The sequence below is a fragment of the Rhinichthys klamathensis genome, unplaced genomic scaffold, assembly GCF_029890125.1.
Source record: "Rhinichthys klamathensis goyatoka isolate OS25496 unplaced genomic scaffold, OSU_Roscu_1.1 h1tg000065l_1, whole genome shotgun sequence".
In the NCBI taxonomy this organism is placed as follows: Eukaryota; Metazoa; Chordata; class Actinopteri; order Cypriniformes; family Leuciscidae; genus Rhinichthys; species Rhinichthys klamathensis.
In genome coordinates this window covers 675,512-696,315 of record NW_026606608.1, presented here as the reverse complement: position 1 = coordinate 696,315, position 20,804 = coordinate 675,512, and the positions used below count along the sequence as shown (strand labels likewise).

The 20,804-nt window shown below is 40.2% G+C and overlaps 1 protein-coding gene across 2 annotated transcripts in view; it reads right to left on the bottom strand.

Moving 5' to 3' along the window:
* cep112 (centrosomal protein 112) overlaps positions 1 to 20,804 on the bottom strand; it is a 240,510-nt gene that overhangs the window by 17,016 nt on the left and 202,690 nt on the right. The window contains exons 25-26 of one of the 2 annotated variants that reach the window (XM_056249959.1): positions 20,081 to 20,145; positions 16,529 to 16,690 (exon numbers count right to left, since the gene is read on the bottom strand). In XM_056249959.1, the coding sequence (XP_056105934.1) occupies positions 16,687 to 16,690; positions 20,081 to 20,145 (69 nt within the window). In that variant the 3' untranslated portion in view covers positions 16,529 to 16,686. Of the gene's footprint in view, positions 1 to 16,528; positions 16,691 to 20,080; positions 20,146 to 20,804 lie in introns of those variants that run through there. The other variant, XM_056249958.1, reaches the window with a different exon arrangement.

Here is a 20,804-nt window from a genome sequence, read left to right as displayed (position 1 = left end):
ATGAGGTTCATTCTCGTGTTACGCAGCACGTTTGAGCTTCTGCAAGAACCAATGAGGTTCATTCTCATGTTACGCAGCACGTTTGAGCTTCTGCAAGAACCAATGAGGTTCATTCTCATGTTACGCAGCACGTTTGAGCTTCAGCAAGAACCAATGAGATTCATTCTCGTGTTGCGCAGCACGTTTGAGCTTCAGCAAGAGCCAATGAGGTTCATTCTCATGTTACAGAGCACGTTTGAGCTTCTGCAAGAACCAATGAGGTTCATTCTCGTGTTACTTAGCACGTTTGAGCTTCAGCAAGAACCAAAGAGGTTCATTCCCATGTTACTTAGCACGTTTGAGCTTCTGCAAGAACCAATGAGGTTCATTCTCATGTTACAGAGCACGTTTGAGCTTCTGCAAGAACCAATGAGGTTCATTCTCGTGTTACTTAGCACGTTTGAGCTTCAGCAAGAACCAATGAGGTTCATTCTCGTGTTACTTAGCACGTTTGAGCTTCTGCAAGAACCAATGAGGTTCATTCTCGTGTTACGCAGCACGTTTGAGCTTCAGCAAGAACCAATGAGATTCATTCCCATGTTACAGAGCACGTTTGAGCTTCTGCAAGAACCAATGAGGTTCATTCCCATGTTACAGAGCACGTTTGAGCTTCTGCAAGAACCAATGAGGTTCATTCCCATGTTACAGAGCACGTTTGAGCTTCTGCAAGAACCAATGAGGTTCATTCCCATGTCACTTAGCACGTTTGAGCTTCAGCAAGAACCAATGAGATTCATTCTCGTGTTGCGCAGCACGTTTGAGCTTCAGCAAGAACCAATGAGGTTCATTCTCATGTTACAGAGCACGTTTGAGCTTCTGCAAGAACCAATGAGGTTCATTCTCGTGTTACTTAGCACGTTTGAGCTTCAGCAAGAACCAATGAGATTCATTCTCGTGTTGCGCAGCACGTTTGAGCTTCAGCAAGAACCAATGAGGTTCATTCTCATGTTACAGAGCACGTTTGAGCTTCTGCAAGAACCAATGAGGTTCATTCTCGTGTTACTTAGCACGTTTGAGCTTCAGCAAGAACCAATGAGGTTCATTCTCGTGTTACTTAGCACGTTTGAGCTTCAGCAAGAACCAATGAGATTCATTCCCATGTTACAGAGCACGTTTGAGCTTCTGCAAGAACCAATGAGGTTCATTCCCATGTTACAGAGCACGTTTGAGCTTCTGCAAGAACCAATGAGATTCATTCCCATGTTACAGAGCACGTTTGAGCTTCTGCAAGAACCAATGAGGTTCATTCCCATGTTACAGAGCACGTTTGAGTTTCAGCAAGAACCAATGAGGTTCATTCTCGTGTTACTTAGCACGTTTGAGCTTCAGCAAGAACCAATGAGATTCATTCTCGTGTTACGCAGCACGTTTGAGCTTCAGCAAGAACCAATGAGGTTTATTCTCGTGTTACGCAGCACGTTTGAGCTTCATCAAGAACCAATGAGGTTCATTCTCATGTTACAGAGCACGTTTGAGCTTCTGCAAGAACCAATGAGGTTCATTCTCGTGTTACTTAGCACGTTTGAGCTTCAGCAAGAACCAATGAGGTTCATTCTTGTGTTACGCAGCACGTTTGAGCTTCTGCAAGAACCAATGAGGTTCATTCCCATGTTACAGAGCACGTTTGAGCTTCAGCAAGAACCAATGAGGTTCATTCTCGTGTAACTTAGCACGTTTGAGCTTCAGCAAGAACCAATGAGGTTCATTCTCGTGTTACTTAGCACGTTTGAGCTTCAGCAAGAACCAATGAGGTTCATTCTCATGTTACGCAGCACGTTTGAGCTTCTGCAAGAACCAATGAGGTTTATTCTCGTGTTACTTAGCACGTTTGAGCTTCAGCAAGAACCAATGAGGTTCATTCTCATGTTACAGAGCACGTTTGAGCTTCTGCAAGAACCAATGAGGTTCATTCTCGTGTTACTTAGCACGTTTGAGCTTCAGCAAGAACCAATGAGGTTCATTCTTGTGTTACGCAGCACCTTTGAGCTTCTGCAAGAACCAATGAGGTTCATTCTCATGTTACGCAGCACGTTTGAGCTTCAGCAAGAACCAATGAGGTTCATTCTCATGTTACGCAGCACGTTTGAGCTTCTGCAAGAACCAATGAGGTTCATTCCCATGTTACTTAGCACGTTTGAGCTTCTGCAAGAACCAATGAGGTTCATTCCCATGTTACTTAGCACGTTTGAGCTTCAGCAAGAACCAATGAGGTTCATTCTCATGTTACGCAGCACGTTTGAGCTTCAGCAAGAACCAATGAGGTTCATTCCCATGTTACTTAGCACGTTTGAGCTTCAGCAAGAACCAATGAGGTTCATTCTCATGTTACGCAGCACGTTTGAGCTTCAGCAAGAACCAATGAGGTTCATTCTCGTGTTACGCAGCACGTTTGAGCTTCTGCAAGAACCAATGAGGTTCATTCCCATGTTACAGAGCACGTTTGAGCTTCTGCAAGAACCAATGAGGTTCATTCCCATGTTACAGAGCATGTTTGAGCTTCAGCAAGAACCAATGAGGTTCATTCTCGTGTTACTTAGCACGTTTGAGCTTCAGCAAGAACCAATGAGGTTCATTCTCATGTTACGCAGCACGTTTGAGCTTCTGCAAGAACCAATGAGGTTCATTCCCATGTTACTTAGCACGTTTGAGCTTCTGCAAGAACCAATGAGGTTCATTCCCATGTTACGCAGCACGTTTGAGCTTCTGCAAGAACCAATGAGGTTCATTCCCATGTTACTTAGCACGTTTGAGCTTCTGCAAGAACCAATGAGGTTCATTCTCATGTTACTTAGCACGTTTGAGCTTCAGCAAGAACCAATGAGGTTCATTCTCATGTTACGCAGCACGTTTGAGCTTCAGCAAGAACCAATGAGGTTCATTGCCATGTTACTTAGCACGTTTGAGCTTCTGCAAGAACCAATGAGGTTCATTCTCATGTTACTTAGCACGTTTGAGCTTCAGCAAGAACCAATGAGGTTCATTCTCATGTTACGCAGCACGTTTGAGCTTCAGCAAGAACCAATGAGGTTCATTCCCATGTTACGCAGCACGTTTGAGCTTCAGCAAGAACCAATGAGGTTCATTCTCATGTTACAGAGCACGTTTGAGCTTCAGCAAGAACCAATGAGGTTCATTCTCATGTTACGCAGCACGTTTGAGCTTCTGCAAGAACCAATGAGGTTCATTCTCGTGTTACGCAGCACGTTTGAGCTTCAGCAAGAACCAGTGAGGTTCATTCCCATGTTACTTAGCACGTTTGAGCTTCTGCAAGAACCAGTGAGGTTCATTCCCATGTTACTTAGCACGTTTGAGCTTCAGCAAGAACCAATGAGGTTCATTCTCGTGTTACACAGCACGTTTGAGCTCAGAACGTTTGACCTTCAGCAAGAACCAATGAGATTCATTCTCGTGTTACGCAGCACGTTTGAGCTTCAGCAAGAACCAATGAGGTTCATTCTTGTGTTACGCAGCACGTTTGAGCTTCAGCAAGAACCAATAAGGTTCATTCTCGTGTTACACAGCACGTTTGAGCTTCAGCAAGAACCAATGAGGTTCATTCTCGTGTTACGCAGCACATTTGAGCTTCAGCAAGAACCAATGAAGTTCATTCTCGTGTTACGCAGCACGTTAGAGCTTCAGCAAGAACTAATCAGGTTCATTCTCGAGTTAAGCAGCACGTTTGAGCTTCAGCAAGAACCAATGAGATTCATTCTCGTGTTACGCAGAACGTTTGAGTTTCAGCAAGAACCAATGAGATTCATTCTCGTGTTACGCAGCATTTTTGAGTTTCAGCAAGAACCAATGAGATTCATTCTCGTGTTACGCAGCACGTTTGAGCTTCAGCAAGAACCAATGAGGTTCATTCTCGTGTTACGCAGCACGTTTGAGTTTCAGCAAGAACCAATGAGGTTCATTCTCGTGTTACACAGCACGTTTGAGCTTCAGCAAGAACCAATGAGGTTCATTCTCGTGTTACGCAGCACATTTGAGCTTCAGCAAGAACCAATGAAGTTCATTCTCGTGTTACGCAGCACGTTTGAGCTTCAGCAAGAACCAATGAGATTCATTCTCGTGTTACGCAGAACGTTTGAGTTTCAGCAAGAACCAATGAGATTCATTCTCGTGTTACGCAGCATTTTTGAGTTTCAGCAAGAACCAATGAGATTCATTCTCGTGTTACGCAGAACGTTTGAGTTTCAGCAAGAACCAATGAGGTTCATTCTCGTGTTACGCAGCACGTTTGAGCTTCAGCAAGAACCAATGAGGTTCATTCTCGTGTTACGCAGCACGTTTGAGTTTCAGCAAGAACCAATGAGATTCATTCTCGTGTTACGCAGCACGTTTGAGCTTCAGCGAGAACCAATGAGATTCATTCTCGTGTTACGCAGCACGTTTGAGCTTCAGCGAGAACCAATCAGGTTCATTCTCGTGTTACTTAGCATGTTTGAGCTTCAGCAAGAACCAATGAGGTTCATTCTCGTGTTACGCAGCACGTTTGAGCTTCAGCAAGAACCAATGAGGTTCATTCTCGTGTTACGCAGAACGTTTGAGTTTCAGCAAGAACCAATGAGGTTCATTCTCGTGTTACTTAGCTTGTTTGAGCTTCAGCAAGAACCAATGAGGTTATTTCTCATGTTACGCAGAACGTTTGAGTTTCAGCAAGAACCAATGAGGTTCATTCTCATGTTACGCAGAACGTTTGAGTTTCAGCAAGAACCAATGAGGTTCATTCTCGTGTTACGCAGCACGTTTGAGTTTCAGCAAGAACCAATGAGGTTCATTCTCATGTTACGCAGCACGTTTGAGCTTCAGCAAGAACCAATGAGGTTCATTCTCGTGTTACGCAGCACGTTTGAGCTTCAGCAAGAACCAATGAGGTTCATTCTCGTGTTACGCAGAACGTTTGAGCTTCAGCAAGAACCAATGAGGTTCATTCTTGTGTTACGCAGCACGTTTGAGCTTCAGCAAGAACCAATTAGGTTCATTCTCGTGTTACGCAGAACGTTTGAGCTTCAGCAAGAACCAATGAGATTCATTCTCATGTTACGCAGCACGTTTGAGCTTCAGCGAGAACCAATGAGGTTCATTCTCATGTTACGCAGCACGTTTGAGCTTCAGCAAGAACCAATGAGGTTCATTCTCATGTTATGCAGCACGTTTGAGCTTCAGCAAGAACCAATGAGGTTCATTCTCGTGTTACGCAGCACGTTTGAGCTTCAGCAAGAACCAATGAGGTTCATTCTCGTGTTACGCAGCACGTTTGAGCTTCAGCAAGAACCAATGAGGTTCATTCTTGTGTTAAGCAGAACGTTTGAGCTTCAGCAAGAACCAATGAGGTTCATTCTCGTGTTACGCAGCACGTTTGAGCTTCAGCAAGAACCAATGAGGTTCATTCTCGTGTTACGCAGCACGTTTGAGCTTCAGCAAGAACCAATGAGGTTCATTCTCGTGTTACGCAGCACGTTTGAGCTTCAGCAAGAACCAATGAGGTTCATTCTCGTGTTACGCAGCACGTTTGAGCTTCAGCAAGAACCAATGAGGTTCATTCTCGTGTTACGCAGCACGTTTGAGCTTCAGCAAGAACCAATGAGGTTCATTCTCGTGTTACGCAGCACGTTTGAGCTTCAGCAAGAACCAATGAGGTTCATTCTCGTGTTACGCAGCACGTTTGAGCTTCTGCAAGAACCAATGAGGTTCATTCTCGTGTTACGCAGCACGTTTGAGCTTCAGCAAGAACCAATGAGGTTCATTCTCGTGTTACGCAGCACGTTTGAGCTTCAGCAAGAACCAATGAGGTTCATTCTCGTGTTACGCAGCACGTTTGAGCTTCAGCAAGAACCAATGAGGTTCATTCTCGTGTTACGCAGCACGTTTGAGCTTCAGCAAGAACCAATGAGGTTCATTCTTGTGTTAAGCAGAACGTTTGAGCTTCAGCAAGAACCAATGAGGTTCATTCTCGTGTTACGCAGCACGTTTGAGCTTCAGCAAGAACCAATGAGGTTCATTCTCGTGTTACGCAGCACGTTTGAGCTTCAGCAAGAACCAATGAGGTTCATTCTCGTGTTACGCAGCACGTTTGAGCTTCAGCAAGAACCAATGAGGTTCATTCTCGTGTTACGCAGCACGTTTGAGCTTCAGCAAGAACCAATGAGGTTCATTCTCGTGTTACGCAGCACGTTTGAGCTTCAGCAAGAACCAATGAGGTTCATTCTCGTGTTACGCAGCACGTTTGAGCTTCAGCAAGAACCAATGAGGTTCATTCTTGTGTTACGCAGCACGTTTGAGCTTCAGCAAGAACCAATGAGGTTCATTCTCGTGTTACGCAGCACGTTTGAGCTTCAGCAAGAACCAATGAGGTTCATTCTTGTGTTAAGCAGCACGTTTGAGCTTCTGCAAGAACCAATGAGGTTCATTCTTGTGTTACGCAGCACGTTTGAGCTTCAGCAAGAACCAATGAGGTTCATTCTCGTGTTACGCAGCACGTTTGAGCTTCAGCAAGAACCAATGAGGTTCATTCTTGTGTTACGCAGCACGTTTGAGCTTCTGCAAGAACCAATGAGGTTCATTCTCGTGTTACGCAGCACGTTTGAGCTTCAGCAAGAACCAATGAGGTTCATTCTTGTGTTACTTAGCACGTTTGAGCTTCAGCAAGAACCAATGAGGTTCATTCTCGTGTTACTTAGCACGTTTGAGCTTCAGCAAGAACCAATGAGGTTCATTCTCAAGTTACGCAGCACGTTTGAGCTTCAGCAAGAACCAATGAGGTTCATTCTCGTGTTACTTAGCACGTTTGAGCTTCAGCAAGAACCAATGAGGTTCATTCTCAAGTTACGCAGCACGTTTAAACTTCAGCAAGAACCAATGAGGTTCTTGCATATTAAACAAGTATGGTTGAGCTTCTGTTTATGTTCACTGAACAATGTTTATGAAAACATTGTGAATGAAAGCCTAAATTCAATCTGTACAAGTGATTGTCTCTTCAGAAAATTCGGACTAAACCGCTCGATATGGATTAGTTTTACGATCTCTTTATGAACTTTTTGAAGCATCAAAGTCGTAGTTGCTTAGTCTGTCAATGGAGAAACAGAAATCTCTCAGATTTCATTAAAAATATCTTTCTTTGTGTTTCCAAGATGAACGAAACTCCTGCAGGTTTGAAACGACATGAAGGTGAGTAAATTATGACAGAATTTACATTTTGTGGGTGAACTAACCCTTTAAGTGTGCATGGCTCAAATAAAGGGATGACTGGACCGAAAAAGAGAAAGAAATGTTAGTGTTAAGTGCAGTCAGCAGAATCAGATGGCATGCAGGGTGTCGGAGAAGATACAATTAAAGTGTGGCGTTAAGATGGACTTTGAAGTTAGACATGGTGTCTTACACCCCTCCAGATGAAGAGAGCAACAATTCAGCTGCTTGTTATGGGCTTTTAAGAGGATCTTGTTAGAAATGGGAGATTTGAAGAAAATTTACTGTCAGGAACACGGTTGCTGTTTGAAGCTGGTTTAGTCTTCTGGCGGGGAGGGGGGTGAGGGGTTGGGTTCTGAAGGTTATTTATCAGCATTTTTTGTTGTGTTTTAATCCCATTTTGCGCATGACTTTAAAGTCAAACAATACATAGAAACAATGTCTGATGTTCTCTCTAATCCCTTTTTGGCCATGAAAGGGAGCACATCTGTAGAAAAGATTTTCATTTCCTCTAACAGAAGATGTAGACATCCTAAAGGTTCTTCCTCATCCTCTTTATTTCTTCATTTGTTTTGGAGGAGAGGCAGGTTATGGCCACAGTCACGATCAGTCAGTTTTGGCTGCTGGTTTGGTGTCACTTCATCAATTTTTATAGCTAAACAGACCACCAAAAGGACAACCATTCACACAATGACACTTGTACCAAAGAGAAAGCTGAGAGTTCACTTGTTCCTCTTAAAGTTGTGATGAAACAGAAGTATAGCGACAGATCTTTTCTTATTGTGACACATCTGAGAGTAACAGATTGTCAAAAGAGAAAAAAAAATGTAGGGCAGGGATTTGGTTCTATTCATCTGTTGTTGATTGGATTGTGGACGTTGCACTCAAAAATGGAAGTAAGTTGAACATGAGTTAGAAAATAGACGGTGAAATTTAATTTCATGCTGACTCTTGATCTACATTCACAGTGGGCTTTGAGTCCAGAAAGATGCTATCAAATTGCTGGGGAGCTTTCATGTGTCAATGCAAAATAAGATGATGGTACTGGACGCTGGTAACATTACCGGGACCAATTCCAGAACACAGTGTGTTGTAGTGAAGGCCCACCACCAATAAATAAGTAAATAAATTAAGAAATAAATCAGCCTTCTTATAAAAAACGTGACTCTAGCTACATTTCGGCAACATTTACAAAAAACATACCTTTACATACAATTCACTATTACAGTTGAAATGAACACTAGAGGCAGTAAAACGGCAACGACTTTATCCCTTTTCCTTTAAAGGGCCAGATTATCAATTAAAGGGGTCATGAACCGCATTGTTTTATTCTTTTATAATGTTTCCTTGGGTGCACTTAAAATGTAAGTATGAAGTATGATAATTCAAAAATAAAAGGCATGGTTCCTACACTGATTTTAGCCTCTGATTTGAAGGGGCGTGTCTGTGAGACTGTCTGTGATTGGCTGATTGAAATGATTTGATTGATGTCTTTATTTCATTTTATAACATCCCAATTTTTTAAATATTTCAAAGCACTCTGTTCATTTTAAATTAGACTTTGAATGTCATATTTTCAATGTGTTCTTAGTATTTTGGACACCACTGTATATTAACCTCCAGACAGACACTGACAGCAAGGCATTGTGGGAAGAAGGAGTAAACATCATGTTCGTTTGAATGGGCTTGTCTATAAAAGTGTCCTCAACAGGGCGTTTATATGGGCCGGCTACACAACGTGAAATTAAACAGAAATGTAAAAACATGGTCACTTTATATATAGCGTTCACACTGACAACAGCAGACAGACACTCACTCCCTCACTCAAGAGTGTTATGATTGTCAGATTCATAATGCAACACATCATTATTAATGATGGGAAACAGACAACTGTGAACTCGTCTGCTCCTACACAAACAGAGCGGAGAAAAGCACACATGTCCTGTGTACGTGCAGCAGAAACTAGTCTGACAGAGAGACAGAGGAACAGAAACGACTGTCCCACACATTTACACTCAGACTGTGTGTCATTGTCAGGTTCACTTCAAGAAGTCTATAGCCCTGTAGACAAGACGTTACGCTGGTGTTGGGAGTAACATAAGCAAACAACAAAACCCTGAGTAAAAAGCTGTGGATGTGCCTGTTCAGTCGTTGAACCACATCGTCAGCCCAAACATACGAAGCTCTCGATCCCTATCTCGACTTCTCTTCACTTACTGTCTGTGATCACTGGCAATAACACCACTGATATTAATGAGATTCATTGTTGATTCTTAACTTGTGCATTTGGTCTATTTTTAAAGCAATTGTTCACCATAAAATGAAAATTAACCCATCATTTACTCATTTTGGTGTTGTGTGTGTATGTGTGTGTGCAATGCAGAGCACAAATTACTTCACGTCACTGTCACAAAAATGTCCGCTTTTCCATATAATGGCAGTGTTTAGTAACCAGCATCAAGCTTTAAAAAAAGCCACACAAAAGTATATCCAACACAGAAGTGACTTAAACTGCAGTTCATCGACTGGCCACTAGAGACAGGCTCCAGAAGAGAGGCAATCCCATAGACACCCATGTTAAAATGCCCAACTTTACAGCAGAAAAAAACATGTTCACAGCCTGGTGCAAAAAGTGGTTTTGGTCTATAAAGCTAACTTTGCTCTTCATTACGACTGTGAGGAGGGTTAATTTTTTTATAACTCATCCGTTTAAATTATATTAAGCCTTAAAGTTGTGCATAATTAAGGGCGTGGCCACTTGAGTGACAGGTGGATTGCCACTGATGTCACTGCTAGCCGTTTGTCTGCTGTCTGTTAGCGTCACGTCTCCTCATCTAATCCGCCTCGCTGCACATTTTCGGTTTATCCGGGAGTGACGCCAAGATGGGGACGGCCGGCTCCGCCCACTTTAGGCTTCAGAAACGCTCTTCAGAAACACTACGGCTGACGTCACGCACACTACGAACATTGCTTTATACAGTCTATGAGTGTAACCGAACGATCCCATGTGACACGAGTCATATAATCCACATGTTCTGTGGGTATACAATAGGGTTTAGTGGAAAACAACCCGAAATTTAATGTATTATTTGAATTTACCATGATGACTTCATTTTCATTTTAGGGTGAACTATCTCTTTAAGAGTGTTTGTAAAACACAGTTGATGTTGCAAAGAAAGTCAAGAATAAGTAAGATCAGGTGTTATCAGCTTCATGTTGATGATGATGATGAAATCATCACAAAACAAGTATCTAATGTTGTCAGATGCTTTGGCATTTCTAGTCGCCTATCTTGTGGAACTGCAATATTGGCACCAATAGCATTTATAATATCACTTATTTAGAAGTGGATAAAAATGATGTGCATACGATGTTTAGAGCAAATGTATCATATTGTCACACGCGGACATCAAGATTTTGCATATGATTCACAACAATGGTGACAATAAAAAAGGTCATGCTGCAATGCATGATGGGTAGCTTTCATTGTTCAAAACTCATCATTGATTCCAGAGAATTTTTGTTTTGATTGTCACCATTGTTGTGATTCATATCCAAAATCTTGATGTCTGTGTGTGACTATATGACAGTTTTGCTCAACAGTTATGACATGGTTTTTATACTTTAAAAATATTTTTTATTCTATTGGCACCAATATTGCAGTTCTATAAGGTTGGTGGTTATGAATGCCAAATATAAAAACTATTTCAAACTAACCTTTGATGCTTATTTTATGACGATTATGTCATCATCAACAATGAGCTGGTAACATCTGATCTTACTTTTTCTTGGCTTTCTCTGCCACAACAATTGTATTATACAAACATACAGTTACAACAGCCAAAAAAACCCAGCTAAAGTAAAAATAAAGGGGACCAAGAGTCCAACTAAAGCAAACACTGATCACCACAATGGTGACACTTCAAATGAAACAAATATCAACATCTAAACCTCGGCTAATTCTCACTAAGATCATCTGACAGCAATAGTCAAAGTAATTATGTCTAAATGAGACCATAAATGATGTAAAAAATATGTCCACAATGGCCACATTTTAACTTGTTTTTAACCTTGTACGAAGAGGGTCCATGAACGTCTATATCGGACGTGCAGAACACGTCAAAAAAAGACGTCATAAAAACGTTCATTCTGGCTCCTCAGTGGACGTCTTTTTAACGTCCGACTTTTGTGACAAAGACGTTGAAAATACGTCTTTTGGACATCATTTTGCTTAGTGGGATTTTTCAAGCTCCTGCAGTGCATAAAATATACACTAAATCAACTGTACAGTAAACATTCACGATTACAGCTTCATTAATGTCATGTTGCCTTATAGTCACACCAGAATAAACATGAACACGTGTGAATGACACCTTAAAGTCACCGGGAAATCAAAATAGACGACTTTTATTTTTCATGTAATACTGCAGTATTTATGATGAATGATGTTCATCATTAAATTCATGAACTCCCTCTTGTTCTGCTCTTCTCTGATGATGTGTTCACTGGCGTGGGGGCGGGGCAACCTGTCACTCACATGACATTGACCAATAGCAAACCACAACCATCCAATCAATTCCTCATGGACAAAATCAAGCCCCGCCCACATGTCTTATCACTCGCGAAGGCATTTCAACCTGGTTTCAACACATCACACTAGTGAATAATGTAGTATTGACAGCTAGTGGATGAAATGGCTGCAATTCGCGGTGTTTTCCACTAACTGGCAACCCGAGGTGTTGAAATGCTATTGGCTGAACTGGCAGTGGGTGGAGTCACACAGATCAAAACAAAAACACACGTTCGGACACGGAACGTATATTTAAAAGTAGAAAAACCATAACAAGTAAGTGAACTTAGACTCTATTAAAAATGCTAATTTATTGTTTGAATTAAACCCTTTGTCTCAGTTATGTTCAGTTAGCTTGTGTTCAGTTGGTTTTCATCATCGGTCACATCTGTTCGTTGTCTTTGTTTCCCGCCAGTCGTCCGTTGCCATGGACACTCATCAGATCATCACAGCTGTTCGTTATCTCCTCATCATCACTGTGTGTTTAAGTTCCTATGTTTGTTACCCGGTCGCGTATGTGTTTAGTGTGTATTACTCCTGCCTGTTTGCCTGTCTATTTGAATTATTAAAATTTGGTGTTGGCTCCCGTGACAGTTTTTAAGTGGCAAACATTATTTGAATAATGAATAAATGTTGAAATGAAGTGTTATTTGATGTGTTTTTAGTGAAGGGAAAGACCTGTTAGTGTTTCTGTAATGTTGAAGTGTTTGTGGTTGTGCTGAAGAGTAGACACACGAAGGTAAACTCTACATTGATCATAAGCAAAGACTGTGTCAAGTAATATCCTACCACTTCATTAAAAATTACAATAATATATATTCATGTTAAATAAGTTATGTTAGCATGAAAGCTGTTGATTTGAACTGAAATATAAGATTAACTCGTTCCAGGGCTACAACTCAACTTAATTTTTTGGAGTAATCAACTTAAAAAATTTGAGTTTACAAATGTTTAAGTTCCTTTAATTCAGTGTAGCTTAATGGTTGAATGTTAATTCACTCAAAGTTGTCATAACTCAAAAAATTGATGCAAACTGTTGGGTTATTATTTTTTGTTCAGCCAACCTATTATTTTATTCTGCAAACATGATATTTTTATGCTTTAGTACAGTCAAAAAACGACACACATCACCCATATGTTTACATCCGGCATCAGATGAGTCGCTCCTGCCTCCGCTGGGACTCAGCCCTCATATGTTCAGTTATGACTACAAACCACTCGCATCGCATTGTAATCAAGGCTTCCCAACTAGGAAAATCCCACTATAGTTAGTTTCCCACTAGTGTTGTTCATCTCCATAAAAACCATCATCCTGATATCACTGGCTTTCCAAACACAAACCCTACCTTTGACCAAAGCTAGTTGTACATGATATCAACACAGGTGTGGAAACCCAAGCGCCAGCTCCTGTTCCAGTGCCGGGATATACGGGATATTCCACGGGCTGTAATCTGCTTTATGAGGTAATGGCACACACACACACACACACACCCTCCTGATCCGCAGATAAGACACAGACAGAGCGTGTGGGAAAACCTTTGATCCTCCCAATACTCCAAAGATGGCAGATATTGATAAGGTTGAAATAGCTTTGGCTGCAGTTGTGGAGTGAAACACGGGACCCTGTGGTTTGGATGGGCAAGATCACTTCCTAAAACAGCTCAAGCCTATTTAGTAGATTATTCATAGGCCAAACCTACATTTTTTAAACCTTTGTCGCCTTTCCACCTTTGTTGCCATTCGTTGGGGACATTAAATTTAACATTTAATTTAATATTCAGCAATATTATTGATCTCCTGCATTGACACTATTATACAAGAACTGAGCTGAGCTGGACGATGACATCACTGTTTCTCCAGAGCGGATATAATATATATAAATGAACTAAATTAATAACTTTTTACAACAGAAATGAACCATCACTGAACTTACTTAAGCTGGACTGTGACGCTATTTTCTTCTGGAAACAAACTCTGTTGCATTGTTTTCCTGTTATGTCTGTAAAGCTGCTTTGAAACACTCTGTATTTATAAAAAGCGCTATATAAATAAAGCTGATATTTTGCTGCTACTGATGAAAACGCTGGAAATCGTAGCATTAACCCGAAAGACCCGATTCACAGGCTGTTGATGACAAGGGTTTCCAACCACAACTCCTCCAAGGTTTTCCAGCAAGAGTCCGAAGCTCCTGTTTTTCTAGCCTTCATTCGCCCATGTTCTCCTCCAGCGGCAGAATCTGCACATCAAATGAAGCTCCGGCGGGCCGTGTTACTCTGGAAGAAGCAGATCAGATCCCGGACCGGAGGAGTCCGAGTGGGCAGACGTGTTGAAGATCGTAATCTCCAGAGCTCTGCTGAAGCATCACCACCGAAGCCGGCAAGAGCCCACGGCATCATGAAACACGAGTGTGAGCCCAGACAGCGGCATCGCGTCGGCCCACATCCGGTACAAGCGTATTCCACACGGGCCAGACGTGGGCCGGATCTGGGCCGACACTATGGGAGACTCATATGAGGAACGATATGGGATTAGCCGAGGTCACGTGACGCTAACAGACCGCAGACAAACAGCTAGCAGTGACATCAGAGGCAACCCATCTGTCACTCAAGTGGCCACGCCCTTAATTATGCAGAACTTTAAGGCTTAATATAATTTAAACGGATGAGTTGTAAAAAAATTCACCCTCCTCACAGTCGTCATGAAGGGCAAAATTAGCTTTATAGACCAAAACTACTTTTTGCACCTGGCTGTGAACATGTTTTTTTCTGCTGTAAACTTGGGCATTTTAACATGGGGGTCTATGGGATTGCCTCTCTTCTGGAGCCGGCCTCTAGTGGCCAGTGGAGGAACTGCAGTTTAAGTGTTGGATTCAAGAGAGAGAGACGGGAAGGTTGCCGCTTGGGAACACTACAGTTGCTGCCTATGAAGTGTAATGTAAATATAAATGCTATAGAGAAAGATTCAAATTATTATACGAGTTGATTAGAAACCTTTCAGTGTATTACCTTGACTTTAACATTACTAGTTGGCTTTTGTATTGTTCGTTTAACTTGACTGGTTATTCGTCCAGAGTGTTTTTATCTTTGTAAACACAAAGCAAACTCAAATATATCAATAACTCAACTAACACACACACCCAAACCCATGAACTCTCTGTCCTCTGTTTGATCCTGCGTTCGACATCCGTCCACGAGTGTAATAAAGTACAGATTATTAATATCTTCATCTCTCGCTTCATGGATGTTTCTGGCTTCTGAGATCCATGCATCCGTCTTTCCGAATCATTGACCACCGAAAGTTTACTTTATTTTGCCCAGACATGTAGGAGAGTATATTTAGCATATTTATTTAACTTTTTTTTCCCATTTATATTAAATGAGATATATCGGTTATGTTTTTTTTGGTCTCCCTACATAATTTATCTCCGGAATACATACTTGCAATATGTTTTTTGTCTTCTTGCGTGTAATATTAGTTTTTTGTCCTTTTTATGCGGCTGTAACGTCTACATTTCCCCTCAGGCATAAATAACGCTTTTATCTTTTATCATACGCTTCTTCTGATCTGTCTTCTCATCAGGGTTCTAGCAACACCATAGCAACCACCCAAAACACCTTAAAACACCCTAGCAACCACCCAGAACACCATAGCAACCACCCAAAATACCTTAAAAGACCCTAGCAACCACCCAGAACACCCTAGCAACCACCCAAAATACCTCAAAACACCATAGCAACCACCCAGAACACCATAGCAACCACCCAAAATACCTTAAAACACCATAGCAACCACCCAGAACACCCTAGCAACCAACCAAAATAGCTCAAAACACCATAGCAACCACCCAAAATACCTTAAAACACCATAGCAACCACCCAGAACACCATAGCAACCACCCAAAATACCTTAAAACACCCTAGCAACCACCCAGAAAACCATAGCAACCACCCAAAATAACTTAAAACACCCTAGCAACCACCCAGAACACCCTAGCAACCACCCAAAATACCCTAACAACCTCATCAGTATTCAGTGAAGCTTTTGTTTAGAGGATCTTCTTTCAACACAGTTAATGTCTCACCGAGTGTATGGAGAAATGCGTTTGAGAACTAGACTTCGTCACACTGAATTTAAGACTGATTTTTGAATTTGATGCCCATAAAATAATAAAGCAGGACAATCTTTTCAACACTTTTCTTTCCTCTCTCACATATTAGCCAATGGTAAGTTTGTATTATTTTCATGACAATAGTGTTCAGTTGTCATTTTTTATTTGATAATTTCATCATATTTCATGAATTTAGAAATGGTTGTTAACACCATTTCGTTTTAGATGGTGTCGATATCACCTCAAACCTATCTGTAATCAATAAATTATTACATCAAATCATAATTAATGAACATCCTTCACATGAACATTGATTATCAATGTGCACGGATAAATCACTCATAATAAATATAGCAATATTCCATAAAATCTTCTTCTTTTTTTTTTTTTTCACAGGCTGCTAAAATTGGGGCTTTGCTATCACAGATAAACTTTAATTAAAAATATCTAAAAATACATTACAAACAGTAATAATACTTTCATTAATGAATTTCTTACAATGGTCATTGTAATGGTCATTATTTTTGCAACACAGGAACATCAGGAAAATCACAACAACGCAAAGTCTGGGATTTAAGAAACCATTTAATAATAATGATGAGAATAATAAAAACAACTCACTGATGAACATTATACTTAACAATGAAGTCAACAACAAAAAATGAAATAAATAAAATGACTAGGTACATATAAATATGGCTGTAAATGTGGCACATCAGACGAGATCAGCGTGAGTGAGCGAGGATGAGGACGGCTCCCATGAGCACATTACTATCATCCACTACCTATGGTGAGAGAGAGAGAGAGAGAGAGAGGGAGAGAGAGAGGGAGAGAGAGAGACACAGAGAGAGAGAGAGAGAGAGACACAGAGAGAGACACAGAGAGAGAGAGAGAGAGAGAGAGAGAGAGAGAGAGAGACAGAGAGAGAGAGAGAGAGAGAGAGAGAGAGAGAGAGAGAGAGAGAGAGAGAGAGAGAGAGAGAGAGAGAGAGAGAGAGAGACAGAGAGAGAGAGAGAGACATGGGGATAGTGATTATGAGAAATAAAATGTTGTGAAACATGTTTTTTAACTAGTTTATCAAACATCAAATTTAAGCACTGAAAAAATACTGAATATAAAAAATATATATATACTGATATGGTTGATGGAAATACTAAATATAGATCAAATAGACTAAAAAAGTGTTGACGTGAAACTGCAACTCTTATTCTACCAAGCCTTCTTTATATCAATCTACAGTCTACACATATTACTGGTACAACTGCAGCGGTTCCTGAATATTTCTTGAGTTCGATAGTCTACATAATCAATGCCAAAAACATGACACATATAAATATAATAATTCATAAATTCTTATATATGCCTGATGATGTCACGAGACCGAAACGTTGCTTAACAATGTTGACACTAGTTTGCAAGTATTAATAGTGTGTGGGATTTTTTTTTTTTTTTTTTATATTCTGCTTAAAATCACTTGAACATTATATTTTTAACAATTGCATTTTTTATTGCTATTATTAATATTTTTTTTACCATTACTGTTAATTAACATCATCTAAGGGAGTTTGTCCTAGGTTGGTTGGGGAGGGATTGAAAATGTACAAAATGCGATCTCTATACAAACAATAGCATTGGTCTTTGGAGTAAATATAAAGAAAAAAAATCACTTCAAATTGCAATTTTGAACTGTTAAAAGTAAGTTCCCGGTAGGATCAGACGGCAGAGTAAACACACGGGTGATTCCCGTAACTGTCCTGGGGTCAGTGCTACACATCAGGCATCACGGTCTCTCCTTCAGACACTTACAGGCTTTCTCAACACAAGAAAGTGTGTGTGTGTGTGTGTGTGTGTGTGTGTGTGGGGGGGGGGGTGTCCAACAATGTCAAGTGTTGGACTCACACCTGTATTAGCCAAAACTAGGGATGCACCGATACGACAACTTTGGCCGATACGATAACCGATAATTCTTCATATTTGAAAGCCGATAACCGATATATCGGCTGATAAATCTAAATCCAAACAAATTTATATATAATTTCAACCTGATTACAAAAACTCAGTTTCTGTCCACAAGGGGTGTGATGAACAATATATATTGAATAATACCCAGTTGTTGTCATTTTTTATTTTTAGTTCACCATTTTGTTAAAGATAGATGTAAGAAATAATAAAGTTACTTTTATCCCACTAAGCCTTGGCATTATCGTGTAATGAGACTTTATTTTATTTCCGTCCCCAGAAATTGCAGATGTCAGGGTGGGACATTCAGTGCATCTGGATTTTTCCTAAGTCATTTCTTTCATTTCCTTTAATAAAATCCTGAATTTTGGCGAATAACATTTATTTTGGTGCGTCTTCTACAAAATACTACTACTAACACTTAAAGTATAATTCCCTTAATCCACCACGATGCGATGGAAACATTTACTAACGTTCGTTACACTTTCTGTCCAAGCAGTTACGCACGTTAAAATATGATTCTAAAGGAAGCGGAGATATACATTTTCCATGTAATTCTATCAGTAGCATAACGATAAAAACATCTTGTGTGGGTTAAATTCTCATATGCGCTGCTACACGATAAACTGTTAATAAATCGGGACGAAACAGGGGCCGAGATTTTCTGTCAAAAAATCATAACGCTCGAACATTTTATTCTGACGCTGAATTTCCATCTCCTAATGTTTCAACGGTTCTCCTGTCAGAAATAAGATTGCCTAGGTCACGGTCGCTCTGCGTGGGAGGAAGAGTTAAAAGGATTTCACGGATTTCGACGAATGTGGGTAAGTTTGTGGATTCTGTCCAAAAGTTTACGAACGTTAAAATGTCACGAACGTGGTAAACTTTTGTTAAGTAAACATTAAATAGGATCATTGAGGTGAGAAAGGATAAAAGAGTGTGCAAGTCGGATGATTGCGAGTGGTTTCGGACCGAAAGCGGCGTTCTCCGTAAAAGAGCATGCATGAATGGTGGTTTTATACATTTTGACAGATTCTGCACATCTTGTTCGTAAATTAGACGGAAATTTTCAGTCTGTCCAACTTCCAACGTTGTTTTCGGCGTATTTTTGACTCAATAAGCTGTTCATGAAATTCAACATCGTCAATGACATTTTTCTGTTTTTGTTTTTTTGGATAATTTTTTTCTCTCTCCAATGTTCGCAAGAATATAGCTTAGGCTGACGAAGTTAACACGTTAATAGTGCGTTAACACAATCTGTACGATCTTTAAATTTGATAGTTTGATAACAGGTTATTTTAATGTGTTATGAACTTGTTCTATTCTTTGCCAGTTTTCATGAAATGGTATTATTTTGTGTTACAGAGGCAATCTTGCAGGATTGTTTAATTTTTTCCGTCCACGTTACACACGTTATAACTTAGCACACTTGTAGGAGTTCCTTTGTCTTCTACATTTGGCAAATAAATTTGAAAAATATACCTGTGGTATTTGTTAGTCATTTTGCTGGCTTTCAGTTAATGAACATACCAGACTCAAAATGCACCTTTAAGTTTATAGAACAGATAATATTAGATGGCCACCCTGCCGCAATGGATGTCCTATTAACAGTTTTGTGAACCATACACAACGCATGACTCATAACTATCCCAAATTAGGAACAAAGCAAAACATGAACTGGGATTCAACCAGAATTTTATTAAACTGAATTAATTAAGTACACTTTTTGCTTGAACTTACACTGTTTTTCCGTCCATGTTACATACGTTAAATTTGACATCAACTCACTACTAGTTTACCATTGCCAGATTTATCCTGCCTTTCACACAGCTGTACCCCAGGTTTTCTCAGGATGTTAACCTGAGGAGAATGGCTTTCTCCATGAAGATTGATTTAGCAGGCTGTTGTCCTTGCAGTTAGACCTAAACTGTGGAATTGCCCATTTATTAAAGTGATTCCAATCATTTTAAGTGGTTTAATTTGTTATCGGCCACGTCTCGCATCACGTCGCACAGGTTCACTTCTGACGACCTTTTAACAGCATGTAAAAGCAAACTCCGATTGGTATCAGTAACTAAACCGTCCTCAAACACCAAAGCAGAGTGTATGGAAACACTGGAGTGCCTCGTGCACTGGTCGTGTGTGCGGACTCTGTCACAGTCGTTCTGACACGAGTGTGAGTGTGTGTGTGTGTGTGTGTGTGTGTCCAGCCTCACCTCCTGATGTGTCCAGCGTCGAGCTGCTCCTGTAGGACTGACGCTCTCTTCTGCAGGAACTTCACCTGCACACAAACACACCTCAAGCTTAGTGGCACACGGGGGAGTGTGTGTTATGGTGACACTTTATTTTACAGTGTCCTTGTTACATGCACTTACCGTAGTAATAACAGTAAATTATGCATAATTACATACATCTAACCCTCAACCTAATCCTACCCTAACCCTATAGTAAGTACATGTAGCTGCTTAATATTACTCAGTACTTAAATATATAATTACACTGTAACAATGACACCTTAAAATAAAGTGTAACCAAATAAAGTGTAACCCACTTTATTATGCAGGGTTACCCTTTATTTTAAGGTGTCATTGTTACAGTGTAATTATATATTTAAGTACTGAGTAATATTAATTTATAATAGGGTTAGGGTTTGGTTGAGGGTTAGTTGGATGTAATTATGCATAATTAATAGTTATTGCTATAGTAACTATATGTAACATTATGTAACAAGGATACTGTAAAATAAAGTGTTACCGAATAAAGTGTAACCCACTTTATTATGCAGTGTCCTATAGTTACTATAGTAACTTGTTACAAGTTACTATAGTAATAACTGTAAGTTATGCATAACTACATGCAACTATCAAACCATAGAAAGTACAGGTTGTAATTACTATTACTCAATACTTAATTGTATAATTACACGGTAACAAGGACCGC